At 43.1% G+C, this 16,256-nt stretch overlaps 1 protein-coding gene across 3 annotated transcripts in view; it reads right to left on the reverse strand.

Moving 5' to 3' along the window:
- Positions 1-16,256, reverse strand: part of COL28A1 (collagen type XXVIII alpha 1 chain) — a 105,281-nt gene that overhangs the window by 63,857 nt on the left and 25,168 nt on the right. For all 3 annotated transcript variants that reach the window (XM_050941695.1, XM_050941696.1, XM_050941694.1), the window contains 6 exons: positions 14,780-14,848; positions 12,243-12,311; positions 8,192-8,260; positions 3,338-3,406; positions 1,295-1,363; positions 417-485 (listed from right to left, as the gene is read on the reverse strand). In XM_050941695.1, coding sequence (XP_050797652.1) covers positions 417-485; positions 1,295-1,363; positions 3,338-3,406; positions 8,192-8,260; positions 12,243-12,311; positions 14,780-14,848 — 414 coding nt within the window. The remainder of the gene's footprint in view (positions 1-416; positions 486-1,294; positions 1,364-3,337; positions 3,407-8,191; positions 8,261-12,242; positions 12,312-14,779; positions 14,849-16,256) is intronic.

The following is a 16,256-nucleotide window of genomic DNA, read 5'->3' on the forward strand; positions in this document are numbered from 1 at the left end:
AAATGGAGTGGCTTTCCTCTTCAGAATCTTTCAAATATATCAGTCAGAAATCTCTACATTTCTACTTCATATACTATTAAACACTGGTAACAAGTGTTGCCTGTCATGAGGTACAATATCAGGTGGTGCTTCCACAGTAGAAAACTGTTCGAGTACTTGAGAGCAAGCTCCAAACATTCTGTTGTAAGGACATATCCATGCATATTCCACCTGCACAGCACAGTGTCATGGGAATTTTCCTACAAAGACCAAACATGGATTGTGGTCTATAAATGTACAGCTCTGATTTCTTTCCATTGTTCCCACTATGGAATACACTTTAAAAGCACTGGGCTGTCTGACTTTGATCAGGTATATTCCTTGTCCCTTGAGAGGGCCAATAATTTTTTTTAAATTGTGATGCTCTTGAAAGTTACCTTTGGACCTTGCACACCCATGCCTCGAGACCCTTTTGGCCCAGGTATACCTTTAGGACCTTGGATACCCTTAAAAAAAAGAAGGAAGAAGTTAATGAAAACTACACTTCCATGGGTTCATTTTCTAGATTAATAAAATGAATTTATTATCCTCCAAAGGAAAGAAACCTAACTGGCTGTGTATTCTAGGGCCAAATCACAAGCTCCTTGCTCTATTTTCCCTCAGTCACACACACATGGCTTCCACTGAATTACCCCAAATTCCGGGATTGCCCTGGGTAGTGGTGGGGAAAGCCAGGGAGAGGATTTTTGTCTCCTCATCCTAACTCCATGCAGTGGGAAATTATGCTCTGGCCTCTGAGAGGTAGGGCTACACTTTCACGAGGGACTCATTACTTTAGATGGATCAATTTTTGAGCGTCCATTGTGAGGCCTTTGTAAATTATCAGAATTTCAGAGGCACTGAGCATTCACCCTATAAAAATCTTCCCTACTGCATCATCCCATGTGGAGATCTCAGAAAGTCTGCTGTGCAAATTATTGCATGGATTGGTCCAGATAATTCACTTTTCTATTGGCTTGATCTCAAGACAATTGAAATCAGAGTCTTTCCATTGATGTCAATGAACTTTGGATTGGGCCCTGTCCGGTATTTTTAAGGTACAACTCACAGTGGTGTTTTCTGGATCTAAATTTTGCTACATCTCCAAAGGTTAGGGCTGCACCTGACCCTTTTCCTACTGAAACCAGTGACACAGCCATTTACTTTAAACAAAGCTAATAGGGTTTTAGTTTGGGCTCCTGTCATGCAGTATATTATGCCAAAACTAGGCATTCAGTTGAATGCATTTCTTAACTAAACATAATGTTAGATTTACCTGGATTCCTTGACTGCCAATTCCAGGTTGTCCAATAGGCCCTTGTGATCCTTCAGGGCCCCGTTCACCCTGCATAGAGAAACCTTGCAACTTGTAAATCACAGTGATTTATATCATCATTTTTAGGTCTGAAATGTTTTCCTAACATTCTACCATACAGATTAACTTGCAAAACATCCAAAAGAAAAACCCATGAAGAGAAGTAATGGGCTACAGAATATTTGGGCTAGCTTTGCCTTATTTTTTCAAAGATCTGTTCTGGTTATGTTTAATTCAGTGTTAATAACAATGTATATAACACCACCAATCTTTGGAATATGAAAAATCACTAAGAAAATGTGTCTGAATTATTCACAGACAGCAGCTTTAAGGAAAATAAAGCAAATGGAAATATCTCTCTTCCCCCAACTCAAATAACATAATTTTGTCAACAAAATTCTGTTCTAATAAAGAATGAGTAATTCGCTTAGTAATGCGTACAGTGAGAAGTTTTCTGAAACTTGCATTCACCTAACCCACAAGGGAATTAGAATTAAAGCAGCAGACTGAAGTGTATACATTCTAGAAAGAAGATCTCTGCAGTATGTCACAAACAACTAAAGTCTGTGATGGTAGTTTGAGCAACCAAGCTAGTAATTGCATGCCTTTCAACTATATTTTAAATTACCTGAAACTATTTTTTGCAGTTCCTATTACATGCATTTATTACTATTGAACCAAGTTTCCAATATAACACTCTGCCCTGAATGCCAGTAACTTGCAAACAAGAGAAACCTAGCTGATATGTGCACCTTACAATATTTTCAGTGCCATGCATGGGAAAGGTCAGACATAGGAACAGATTATTCCTGACTTTTGAGTGGATATGAGGTGGGAGGAAAGATGCAAGAAACTTTTCCCTGCACAAAGGCCAGGAACAATTGTAGTTCTTATCCTTGGGAAACACGTTGCCTTGAAGGGGAAGAGAGGAGGTGGGATATCCTAAAAGGTCATGTGGACTGCTGCACACTTTCCCTAAGTGGTGGTGGGCATGGGGAAAATTATGGCTCCCAGAGAGACAATCCTTCTCTCATCTCCCACTGAGGGTAGGGTGCTTCCACATTGCCTTCTAATCAGAACTTCGGATAAATTCTTCAGTCTAGCATGTAAAAGCAGTTAATTCTGAGTGTTGAGATAGTATGTTATGTAAAGCACCATGACAACCTATGGCATGTGGTGGTAATGTAGCCACAATGTGATTTCAGTGTCTCTCACTGAGATCTCTCAGGAATTAAGAGAATTTATTGTCTGGCTTTTGGCTGAATTTATTTTGCTAGCAGATGGAGATGAATTCAGTGTCTGCAGGCTAATTAATACCATATACCAGATCTGAGGCCATTTTCCAAATAGAGAGCTTAAAGATAGGCTGTTCAATACACCTTTGGATGCAAAAAAGTGGCTTTATTTTTGAAAGGATGAGTCCCATTGATTGCTGGTAATGACCTCATTTTCAGCACACATTTTGGAAAATCATGGATATGGTCCATTTACATTGCAACGGGGCAGTAAAGCATCTTAACCAGTCTCCTGGAGATTCCCAAGTGACACAGGGCTGGCAATGCAGACTTTGCACTCTAATTCCTTGCACAGAGGTTGGGGGCATGGTCAAAACAAGGGGCTTTGCTCCAGCAATCCCTGGCTGACAGAAATGCCCCTTGCATGCTATGATGGAAAGGTATCGTGAATAGCACCAGAAGCTGGCCAAGCCCCAGGATTTGGGAGCTTAAATGTGGGGTAGAGTCACCTTTGTCAACTTCTTTCCCCTCATTCCCAACTGCACAGAGCGCAGCCTGGCTGCAGCTGAGGACTGAGCCCCACGTGTCATCAATCAATAGACTTAACCAGGGGCATGGTCATAGTATTAGAACAGCATAGAATAGTTCAGTCCGTATCCAACTATAAGATATTTACATACTATTTCTAGATCGCATAAAGGATTAAATAATCATTACTTTAACTATAAATCATACAGATGTGATTTAAAAAAAATCGTATTTACCACACCTTAGCACCTTTGACTGATTCTCCTGCTATTCCAATTGGACCTGCTGGGCCTTCTGAGCCTTTTTCACCCTGGAAATATATAGTATTGATATAAGTTAACTGGCTTTAGGACTTCACACATTTAAATTTCTAACACAAATCAACAGAAAATCACAATAGACGATGTCTGCATGGAAACAGTTTCTTCAAACAAGACATACTATCAAAAGAGTCATTTATCGCAATGGGAAGTAGCTTAGCTACAGTTCATAAACTGCACTTACTCCGTTAGAACTATCGTAACTTGAAAAGGCTTTAAAAGAACTCTCAGGTTTAGCTAGAGTAAGAAAGGGGAAAGCAATAACTGAAGGGAGACTAGAACAGTCTGGGTGTTTCATCTTTTAAACATTGCAAAATGGCCTTAACATAAGAATGATCATACTGAGTCATACCAAAGGTCCATCCAGGGCCAGCTCCAGGCACCAGCCAAGCAAGCTCCTGCTTGGGGTGGCAGATTCTACGGGGTGGCATTCCACTCAATCCTAAGGCGGCACTGTTGCTTTTTTTTTTTTTTTTCCTGTTTGCTGATCTGGCCGCCCTCTAGGGGATGGTGGCGCGGAGGAGGGGATCGCCCTGCTGAGAGCGGGCTGTGCACTCCATCTGCCCCAGCCAGTGCCAGGTCTGCAGCAAACCCGGCAGCTTGCATTCTTCCCTCCATGCTGACTGGAGCAGTGCAGAGTCCGCCTGGCAGGCGGCACAGTGGTCGGAGCCACGTGGCGAGCATCCCGCTGAAGCCCTGGCCGCCCCCCTTCTCTCTCTCCCCCACTCCCCTCTGCTAGCCGGGGCATGTCTGCAGTGCAGGGAGTCCCCCTGCACCCTGGCTCTGGCTGCCCTGCAGGTTTTTTTTGTTTGTTTGTTTGTTTTCCCTGCTTTGCTGCTCCAGCCGTGCTGCAGTTTTGTTTTGTTTTTTTGCTTTGCCGTTCTGGCTGCCCAGTTTCCTGTCAGCCAGCAGTCGCTAATGCCAGGTGCCCCAGAGGGAGTGAACCTAACAGGTGATGATCAAGTGATCTCTCTCCTGCCATCCACCCCACTCTCTGACAAACAGAGGTTAGGGACACCATTCCTTATCCATCCTGGCTAATAGCCATTAATGGACTTAACCTCCATGAATTTATCTAGTTCTCTTTTAAACCTTGTTATAGTCCTAGCCTTCATAACCTCCTCAGGCAAGGAGTTTCACAAGTTGACTGTGCACTGTGTGATGAAGAACTTCCTTTTATTTGCTTGAATGAGCAGTTTGGTGTGGACTGTTGTAACACCAGTGCACACAATGTGACTGTCTGACATCTTTTCCTTTATAGGGAGGAAAATCCTCTTTGTTCAGCAGTTGAGGCACCAGGGAATTGTGGAACCAATAAAATATCTCAGCATGAGACTGTTGTGCTCTTCTTGAACAAAACAGCAGGAAGAGGATTATATGAGACTGGGATGTGAGATTTCAGTTCAAGTTTCACCACCAATATTTGGGGTTTTGTTTTAGTTTCAGAAAACTATTTATTAATCAGCACAGTCATATCAGGGCCACCCAGAGGATTCAGGGGGCCTAGGGCAAAGCAATTTCGGGGGCCCCTTCCATAAAAAAAATTGCAATACTATATAATACTATATTCTCATGGGGGTCCCTGCGGGGCCTGGCGTAAATTGCCCCACTTGGTCCCCCCACCCTCCATGGGTGGCCCTGGGAAAAATAAACCTGCATCTTGGCGCAAACCTAATTTTGAGAAAACTTCTTTACAAGGTATCACTGATTCTCAGCATCAGCTAGTGCTAAAAGGCACTAAAGCTCATTAAAAGGGTTGGACAAATATTTTCCGTCAAAACTTTTTCTGGATCGAAAACTAGGAGGGTTTTAAAAAGCAGAAAAAAATCATGGACAATGTCTGCTTTCCTTCAAAATTTGTTGTGGTATTTTTTTTAATTGAAAAGCTGAAATTAGTCTGCCAAAACCTGAATATGGTTTGGGGTTTCAGAAGTGTGTGTCCAGATATTTGCTGCTTGCTGTGTTTGATTGTTTAAAGAAACAATAAAAAAATTCTGCTTAAAAAAATCCAAAACTTTTGAACCACCTCAGCTTGTGACCAAACGCCTGAGCCCATCCAGTCAGAGATTTTTCCAGGTTTCTGATACTCTGCTGGCTTCCTTGACTCATCTCTGTCTCCATAACTTTGGATTCATTTAGGTTAGAACATAAGAACAGCCATACTGGGTCAAACCAAAAGTCCATCCAGCCCAGTATCTTGTCTACCAACAATGGCCAATGCCAAGTGCCCCAGAAGGAGTGAACCTAACAGGTAATGATCAAATGATCTTTCTCCTGCCATCCATCTCCACCCTCTGACAAACAGAGGCTAGGGACACCATTCCTTACCCACCCTGGCTTATAACCATTAATGGAGTTAACCTTCATGCATTTATCTGTTTCCTAGAGACTGGCTCCGTGGGGTCCCTCACAAACTGGAGACGGTTACTGTGGGTTTCTCTCTAGTATAGCTTATGTACATATTCCATGAACTGAGCATTTGAGCTTGTTCCAGAATCTGGGATGAGCCAGTGTTGTGAAAACTGAAATACTCAAAATAGCGCATGCATGTGAATGGACACGGTGCTAAAATTAAATTAACCCAGAGGTTCTCAAACTGCGGGTCGGGACCCCTCAGGGGGGTCATGAGGTTATTACTGGGGGTCGCGAGCTATCAACCTCCACCTCAAACCCCGCTTTGCCTCCAGCATTTATAATAGTGTTAAATATATAAAAAAGTGTTTTTAATTTATAAGGAGGGGGGATCACACTCAGAGGTTTGCTATGTGAAAAGGGTCGCCAGTACAAAAGTTTGAGAACCACTGAATTAACCTCTCTGAAGCCTCAGGGAATGCAAAGGGGGGTCTCCCTTGGTAGGGTTGGGAAGGATATTGCTCTTCTCATGTGATCCCTCCCCCAGTGGCTACTTTTAAATGAAGCTAACCTCCCCTGACATGAATCTTCCTGTGGCACTGAAATTAAATATAGACAATAACTTGGCATTTGAGAAGCAAAAGGGATGGTAGCCCCAATGGAAAAGCTAACAACTTGGCTCTTCTGCAAGCCTCAAACTGCTGAATGAGCTGTAGGGTAGGGAAGGCTGTGCCTCCCAAACAACCTGGCCCTGCCCCCTATCAGACCCCCACCCACTTCCTGCCCCCTGACTGCTCGCCCCCCCCTCAGAATACCCGATCCATCCTGCTCCTTGTCCCCTCACCCAGAGACCCCACCCCTCACCACCACCCTGGGACCCCACCCCTGCTCCCTGTCCCCTGACTGCCCCAACCCCTATCCACCCCACCACCACTGAGTCCTGACAGACCCCTGGAATGCCCACAATCCAACCCACCCATTCCCTGTCCCTTGACCACCACCCCCAACCTCTGCCCCCTCCCTGTCCCCTGACTGTCCCAGGGACTCCCTGCCCCTTATCCAACCCCCCAGCCCCGGCACCTCACCCCCAGCTCCCCCCTCACCTGGAGCCTCAGCCCATCCAGGAGCGTCCCTCGACAGCTGCATCGTGGCTCCAGCGTGGCTCCTGAGCTCTGCCCCACCCAGAGCCTTATGGTAAGCAGGCGGGGCTGCGAGCTCCGGGCCGAGCAGAGGGAGCTGAACTCAGCCTGGAGCTCGCAGCCCCAACCCCTTACCATGTGGCTCTGAGTGGGGAGGAGCTCAGGGGCCCCGCCGGAGCCACAGCGCAGCTGTCCAGGGATGTTGCTGGGCGTTCTGAGGCTCCAGGAGAGGGGCAGAGACGGGGTCAGGTGGGGTTGGGGAAGGAGCCTCAGCCATTCTCGTGGGGGCCCTTGTGGAGCCTGGGGCCTGGGGCAAATTGCCCCACTTGCCCCCCACTCTGGGCGGCCCTGAGTCATATGTTTTATTTTAAGATGTTGATGATATGCTATAACAAGATACATGTCCATACAGACTCATTGTCACATTCTGGAGTGCTATTCAGACCAGTGAGAGGTTGTGTCACTGCTTATCCTGTAAACCTGAGTGCCTTAAAATGTGAAGAAAGGTGCCATGGCGTCTGATGGAGAAGGTTTCATACTAGTTTCTTCCCCACTGGTGCTTTCTACAATTCAAACTGATCTGTCCCTGCAGCTTGTCATTGTCAAGTGTCTGTGATTGTGCCTGGATGAAGACAACAGCCTTTCTGTTATCTGGAAAAAACTGCTTACCCATAGCCCAGATTTGTCTGGTTCAAATACTTTTTAATAACATCAGATAGAAAGAATGCATAACTCCACATATAACATAAATAGATACATTTTACAATGCTATTAATAACCAGCACATTATTAGCTTGTATATGATATCTCACAAGGCATGTTTTGTACAAATATTATTGCGACAGTGTGTAGAGTATGAATGCAGAGGTGCCTAGAGTCACAATCATATAATCCTTGTCAGCATTTCCCAGAGTGGCAAGAAGAATCAAACTGCCTTCTGAATGGTTCCCTCCAGTACTAAGCAGCTGTATGGGTTATATTTTACATAAAGAGCTTTCCAAAAGATACTTTTTAAACCTACCAATGCTACTATGATAAGACTTCTTATTAACACAATCTTCAGCACTAAATGGGTCAGTAATTTATTACTGTATTTTGGCACGGGTGACATTTCTTTTGGTAGGACTCAATCTTTTTAAGAGAAAGTGAAATATTCAAGAAGCACCTAAAATATCTTGGAGCCTATGCCCCACTGACTGGCTTTCAATATTGTGTTCCTAAATCACTTAGGCACTTTTTGAAAACCACAATCACTATATTTAAGAATTTTAGTGTAACATTTACCTTCTGGCCTGGAATGCCTTCTCCTGGGGGACCTCTTTCACCTTGTACACCCTCAGGACCACGAGGCCCCTGAAGTTAAAAAAAAAGAGCAGCTTCAGATGGCATGTGCAATTAAATATTTCCTTATTGATGCTATTTCAGGTACACGAGTACCATCCTATCTGTCATGGAGCTGAGAACTGCAAGGGCTACAAGAAATTCTGCAACAGTCTACTTGAAAAATTGGGTTTGTTTATTCTGGAGAAGAGAAGCCTGAGGGGGGACATAACAGTTTTCAAGTACATAAAAGGTTGTTATAAAGAGGAGGGCAATAAACTGTTCTTCATGCTACTGAAGGTAGTGTAGAACACAACAGGAAGGACAAGAAGTAATAGGCTTAGTATGGAGCAAGAGCAATTTAGATTAGATATTCGGAAAAACTTTCTAACTATAAGAGTAGTTAAGTTCTGGGATAGGCTTCCAGGGAGATTCTGGAATCCCCATCATTCGAGGTTTTTAAGAAAAGGTTGGTCAAACACCTGTCAGGAATGGTCTAGGCTTACTTGGTCCTGCCTCAGTGCAGAAGGCTGGACTTTTAATGACATCTCAAGTTCTCATCCAGCTCTACATTTCTATGATTAAGAGATGTTTACAAAGATTTTCCACAATATTTCGTTTGTATTGTTGGTCATATTTCATAATTGCTACAGCAGTATTTTTCATTCCAATTTACTGAAAGAAAGAAAGTTTTCCCCAGAAGAACTACTCTGTGAGAAGGCAAAGGGGAAGAGAGTTATTATTCTTGAAAGTGTCCATGGCATCATTAATCAAGTGATGTTATAGCATCATTTTTGAAGTCAATACAGGAATTATCATCTCTGAGTAAGATACAGTGGTCACAATTATAGAGTTGGCATGTCAATAGTATCTGAGAGAGTTCAAAGTTATTTCCCATAATTAAAATGTGTGTGGTAACATCTACTGATCCATAATACCAAGCTATATTACTCTTCTGTTTGGCAATATCAAACTTCTCTGAATTGCTTTAACTAGTGCCTACCATCAGAGGCAACTGAAGTGTGTCTTATATGGTCTGTTTGTGTATTTCTATATGTGTACTATCATTAGGATTCTGGAAATGAAGCAAGATGGCAATCACTTATTCTGCTTTGTTTGGAAAAAATTCTCTACAAAACCCAAATGTGAGAGTGTGATGATTTAAATTAAGAATAATTTTTGATTGTATATGTAAAGTAAACTCAAAGTCCATACTCTTATACAAGTAAAACATACGACAAAGCCAAGCTGAAGTCCATGGTTTCCAACAGAGTGCAAATAACTTATTACTGGAGAAATGGTGGAATGATAAAATGATAAAAAAGAAATGGCAAAGCATAGAAATTCAGAGGCTGCTCTTAAAAAGAATAGCCAATTTTGCCTTAGATAAACACTGAAGTAACTTTCTATTTGTAGCGTTCTTTTCTCTTCCCTAGAATTCATTTATCTAACCTACACTTATCTCCAGAGATGGAGATTCCACAACCTCCCTAGGCAATTTATTCCAGTGTTTAACCACCCTCACAGTTAGGAACTTTTTCCTAATGTCCAACCTAAACCTCCCTTGCTGTAGTTTAAGCCCATTGCTTCTTGTTCTATCCTTAGAGGCTAAGTTGAACAAGTTTTCTGCCACCACCTTATGACACCCTTTTAGATACCTTAAAACTGCTATCATGTCCCCTCTCAGTCGTCTCTTTTCCAAACTAAACAAACCCAATTCTTTCAGCCTTCCGTCATAGGTCATGTTCTCAAGACCTTTAATCATTCATGTTGCTCTTCTCTGGACTCTCTCCAATTTCTCCACATCTTTCTTGAAATGCGGTGCCCAGAACTAGACACAATACTCCAGTTGAGGCCTAACCAGCGCAGAGTAGAGTAGAAGAATGGCTTCTTGTGTCTTGCTCACAACACACCTGTTAATGCATCCCAGAATCACGTTTTCTTTTTTTGCAACAACATCACGCTGTCGACTCATATTTAGCTTGTGGTCCACTATAACCTCTAGATCCCTTTCTGCCATACTCCTCCTTAGACAGTCTCTTCCCATTCTGTCTGTGTGAAATTGATTGGTCCTTCCTAAGTGGAGCACTTTGCATTTGTCTTTATTAAACTTCATCCTGTTTACCTCAGACCTTTTCTCCAATTTGTCCAGATCACTTTGAATTATGACCCTATCCTCCAAAGCAGTTGCAATCCCTCTCAGTTTGGTATCATCTGCAAACTTAATAAGCATGCTTTCTTTGCCAATATCTAAGTTGTTGATGAAGATATTGAACAGAGCTGGTCGCAGAACAGACCCCTGAAGAACCCCATTTGTTATACCTTTCCAACAGGATTGGGAATCATTAATAACTACTCTCTGAGTATTGTTATCCAGCCAGTTATGCCTCCACCTTATAGTAGCCCCATCTAAGTTGTATTTGCCTAGTTTATTGATAAGAATATCATGTGAGACTGTATCAAATGCCTTACTAAAGTCTAGGTATACCACATCCACCGCTTCTCTCTTATCCACAAGACTCGTTATCCTATCAAAGAAAGCTATCAGATTGGTTTGACATAATTTGTTCTTTACAAATCCATGCTGGCTATTCCCTCTCAGCTTTATACACACAATATACATTTAAAACAGACAATTTAATACTGGTGCACAGCGATGATGATTGTGAAACTTGGTTGACGTGATGAAGTCAGAGGGTGGGATATTTCCCAGGAAATGCCTTACTGCTAAATGATGAACTAGCAATTGGCTTATCCCTCAAGGGTTAACTTGCTGTTAACGTAGCCTCACACTCCACAAGGCAGCACAGAGGGAGGGGAGACAGCATGGCAGACAGAGACAGAGACGCACACCATGTGTGTGAGAGAGAGATGCGCATTACTCCTTTAAGTACACTGACGTCACTCAAAGTAGCAGGATTGGAGGCCTTTTTAAGTAGATCAGCAAGCTGAGACGGCAGCTGCTGCCCGGAAGCTCCCTCTATCCTGAGCCCTGTCGTGTGTCCCCCCTGCTCTATGGAAGATGGGGTAAGCGGGGTGCAGGAGCAGAGGGGAGGGGGACACCCTGACATTATCCCCCTCTCTCCCACACCCCCGCACAGCAATCAGGAGGCTCTGGGGAGTAGGTCCAAGGGAGAGGACAGGAGCAGCACACAGCAGTGGGGGGAGGGACAGCTGAAGCCCTGCAATTGATAGCCTGCTGGTCAGCTGCCGTACAGGGAACTTAGGGGAATGGGGAGCTGGTAGGTGGGCTGCCGGTCCACCCTGGTTCCAAGCCACCAGCTAGGTCCAACGGGCTGCTCTTCCTTCAAGCAGTGGACAAAGCAGGCAGCTGCCAAATAATGTTATAAGGGAGCATTGCACAACTTTAAACGAGCATGTTCTCTAATTGATCAGCAACGTAACAACATTAACCAGGATGACTTTAAGTGAGGAGTTATTGTACAAGTTTCTTCTCTTTTTCTTTATAACCAAAGAAATACAAGAACTAGTTTGAAACCAGGAACTGAGACCCCAAGACTGACAGTGGCACAGAAACGTTTAAAGATATGTGGCATCTAAATAACCGTTCCAGACCAGCTTTGTTGATGTACTTAAGTTACACACAGGTACACAGGAATGACCCAACTTTTGATTCTTTAAAGATATATTTTTATCTCAGACCATTCTAAAGTGTTTTTCTCCTTAACATCAACCAGAAGAGAAGCATAGATACAAATTAGCATCTAGAGTCTTATTGAAAACCAGGCCCTAAGAGGCTGTTGAGCTGGGATCAGGCAATCAAATTTTTCTTTGTTTCATATTCTTTAGAGATGGCACTTCCTCCTGGCTCAGCTCTGCTACATGCAGTTGTTATTGCAACAGTTATTAACACATCCACTCACTTTCATTGTCCCAGCAGCAGGTACAGAGTGGGCCAGTCAATATGACCACAATCTATCAAACAAGTTCACTTAGATATCTTGTATTGTTTTAAATTTCTAACATGTTATACAGAACTGTCCTGTCCACTTACAGTTAATCCTGGCTCACCAATTCCAGTAGGCCCTGGAGGCCCAATTCTTCCTTCCTGGCCTCTATCACCCTATTGGGAAGGAATTTCAGAGATGTTACTTATTGTTTTATTAGAGTGTGACTTTCAACAGCACCCAAGTGACTGGGACTAAGTGACTTTTGAAAATGGGACTTAGCACTCTGGAGCCTAAGTTTCATTGAAAGTCAGGGGGACTTAGGCTCCCAACTCATTTGGGCACTTTTGAAAATTTTACTCATAGGTGAGGTATAATGCACCATATAATGTCCCCTGGTGGCACTGAAATGAAACCACTAGCATCTTTTAATGAACAGTTAATATGAACTATAATTTAGGAGCATAAAAGAGTCATCTTCATTTATCTTAGGGCTAGATTGTAGCCGATCCTACATGCCAATGGAAACACAGTAAGGGGATAATAGGCACCTGCTTATACTCATGCACCAGTACATGGTACAATCACAGCCAGCACACAGGGAATATCAGGCTCCACAGAGCCATTGCATCCCCCACTCTATATAAGGGTATGGCTACACTTACAGTTGTACAGCGCTGGGAGTTACAGCTGTCTTCGTACAGCTGTGTAGGGAAAGTGCTGCAGTGTGGCCACACTGATAGCTACCAGTGCTGCAGAGTGGCCACATTTGCAGCGCTGTTGGGAGTGGTGCATTGTGGGCAGCTATCCCAGCGTTCAAGTGGCTGCAACGTACTTTTCAAAACAGGGGGGTGGGGTGGAGTGTGACAGGGAGCGTGGGAGAGACAGAGAGAGTGGATTTTTGGAGCTGACACTGTTCTCAGCTCCCTGCCTTGCAAGTTCTAAGGACTGGAAGATACACAGCACCAACCTTCAATCATTTTAAAAGTTCTGACCCCTTCCCCCGCCCCTCTCTTATTCACTAAATGCAAATTATGTACTCCTAAATAGCCTTCAGACCACATAAGCAGCTGCTCAACATGGACTCTCCCCTCCCCCTCTGCCGTGTGACTTCTCTCTTCAAGCAAACAGTTGTGAACCTTCCAAAGCAATTCCCCTGCCTGCCTCCGCTCGCTGGCTGGAGCAAACAGCAGCTGTGTTTGTTTTTTAGATAAGCAGCTCGGGGGAGCTCAGAGTTCAGCCATTCTTCCGGTTTGCTGTGAGCAGGCATTCTGGGATACCTCCTAATACCCGAGGCCAATAACAGCGCTTTTGGTGGCCACACTTGACGAGCAGCGCTGCATCACCAGCGCTGCAATCGTTACACCCCAAGCAGACCAGGTGTACAGCCAGCGCTGCAGCCAGGGAGTTGCAGCGCTGGATGTGCCTTGCAGGTGTGGACAGTTACTAAGTTGCAGCGCTGTAAAACCACCACCAGCACTGCAACTCTCCAGTATAGCCAAGCCCTAAGGCAGTAGAGAGTTGGCATAGCAGTCCAGTACATTGGGCAGCATATGCCACACTGGGTGTAAACCTGGTACAGTGTAGTTCCTCTACAGAGCATCATGGCGCTTGGGAGGGACACCATGACTCCCTAATCCACAATTTACCTCCTGGACTGCGGCAAAAGCAGCACCACAACGCTCTGCTCCTTCATCTGGGCAAATTACAAAATGATTATGTAGCCCTCACGCAGCACACATTGAATGTATTCCAACATCTCGCACTGTTCCACAACACAGAAAACACCCATGAGTTCCATGGATGCAGGGAAAAGAGCAATAAAACCTTACAGATATGTTGTTCTAGGCATTGGCCCTTTGTCTGTACAGTACAGAAGATACATGACCTAAAGCAATTTTTGAAGAATTAGCACCAGAAGTAATCTTTGACTCAAACAAGATGCAGGATGAATCGGTGCATGAGAGAAAATAGCAGGGAATCTCCATCTCCCAACTAAGAAATATGGGAGAAATCAATCATTTATTCTCTAACAAGTTTTTAATTCCCTTGTCTCTGGCCATATATAGTGTGTGTAAAAGCAGTCAAGGTATATTTATACACTTTACATAAATATGCATAATGGCACAGGATTGGAGGCAGACCATGTGTACTTCAACCATGAAACTGGTCTCGCCTCTACTGATTTCAGTAGTTACTTCTGATTTTCACTGCTGTAGGTGAGATTATAATCAGGCTTTGGGATGGCTGAAAGGCAACTCAGCTACCTCTATCCTATGCAAGTGTGTAAACTTCTGAAGTTATATACTCTTCAGTTTCAAATAATAACAACTCATTTGTTATGGCAGTAAACTCAAGCTAACTTTCATTAAAATATACTACAAAGGATTCACACAGAGACTGCATCATGATAGGAAACGTATTATATTACTGATGGCACCTTAGAGACTAACAAATTTATTTGAGCACAAGCTTTCATGGGCCACAGCCCACTTCATCAGATGCATAGAATGGAACAAATAGTAAGAAGATATGTATACATACAGAGAACATTAGTCTCTAAGGTGCCACAAGTACTCCCGTTCTTTTTGCGGATACAGATTAACACAGCTGCTACTCTGAAACCTGTATTATTGATGATTACCTTAGGTCCTTGAAGTCCAACACCAGGGAGTCCAATGGGACCATAAGGACCTCTAGGACCTGGCTCTCCCTAAAGAAACAAAAGAAGTTAAGAGACAACAAAGTGTTTATGGTACTTTGATAATATTCCCCACAATATGTGTCCCCAGTGTCATTACAGATGGGAAAATATGTATTTACTTACAAGAACATTTCTGATCTAAGGAAATGAGTTCCAAAATTAATAGATGTCATGGGTGAAGTCCCAGTCCTATTGAAGTCACTGGGAGTTTTGTCATTGACATCACTGGGGTCAGGATGTCACTGCATAAATCTAACCAATCTGAAAATAATGAGACCACAGGATTTCCTTTGCAAACATACACTCCAAATTGTGGTTGTTTTTTATGCTGGTTCCTTGGTCATTGGCCTTATTTGGTAACTTGATGTGTGTTGCTCAGTCCTTCACTCTTTCTTTTGGGGATTAGGAAGTATTTATGCCTTAACTGTTGCACTTAATATCTCCCCGCACTGCTGACTGTATATTATAGCTCCTCCGTAAATCTTAGTCATTCTCTGATTTTCAAGTGTTCTTAGTGTGATTCTAAATCCAGTTCAGGTAGGTTTCACTAACAAAAATCAGATCTCTAGACAATTAGTTCTGATGTGTTATCTAACAAATACTTAAATCACTGACTTAAAACATCGTTAGGATTTAATTTAAACCAAATAAACTCAACATTAAGACAAATATTTTGTTTGGCTGCCTTGGTGATAAACCCAATATATACACTAATAGAGTCTTAATCTACTCTAACATTACCTGATATTGCCAGGGTCTCTGAATATGAATGTACCTGATGTTTGATACAATACATACTGTGGTAACAAGGTGCATTGACCTCGGTGGCTGCAGCTGCCTATCCCAATAGTTGATTTGGGCCAGTGTGTTGAGATCAGGACAGCTTTTGGATTTCCTTTCTTTTTTGGTTTCTCAGACCCTTACCCTTGTTCAGTGGCATGTACTTAATTCTATCTAGTGGCCTTTTTTAAGAATACTAAAATTAAAAAAAGAACAATACCCCTTATTGTATTTTATTTAGCAATTTAGTAAAACTAATAAGGTTTTAAAAATATTTTAAAGTAGTTCAAACAATATTTAAAATGCTTGTTGAATAAGGCTATGTCTACACTACACAGTTTTGCTGACATATGGCAGCTTATGCTGACCTAACTATAGAGGTGTACACATTGCAATGCTCCTCCCACTGCTCTAACTTGCCTGCTATGCTGACATAATAAAACCACCTCTGCGAGAGACGTAGAGCTTAGTACGACATAGTTAGAGTGACATAGTGTCACTCTAGACACTACATTGCTTACATCGCCCTAAGTGGACTCCAGGAGGTATCCCACAATGCCCACCATGACTGCGCTCATCATCGTTTTGAACTCCGCTGCCCTGTAGCCAAGTACACAAGTGAATGCCCTTCCCCTGT

Source organism: Gopherus flavomarginatus, chromosome 2 (assembly GCF_025201925.1).
Source record: "Gopherus flavomarginatus isolate rGopFla2 chromosome 2, rGopFla2.mat.asm, whole genome shotgun sequence".
Lineage (NCBI taxonomy): Eukaryota > Metazoa > Chordata > Testudines > Testudinidae > Gopherus > Gopherus flavomarginatus.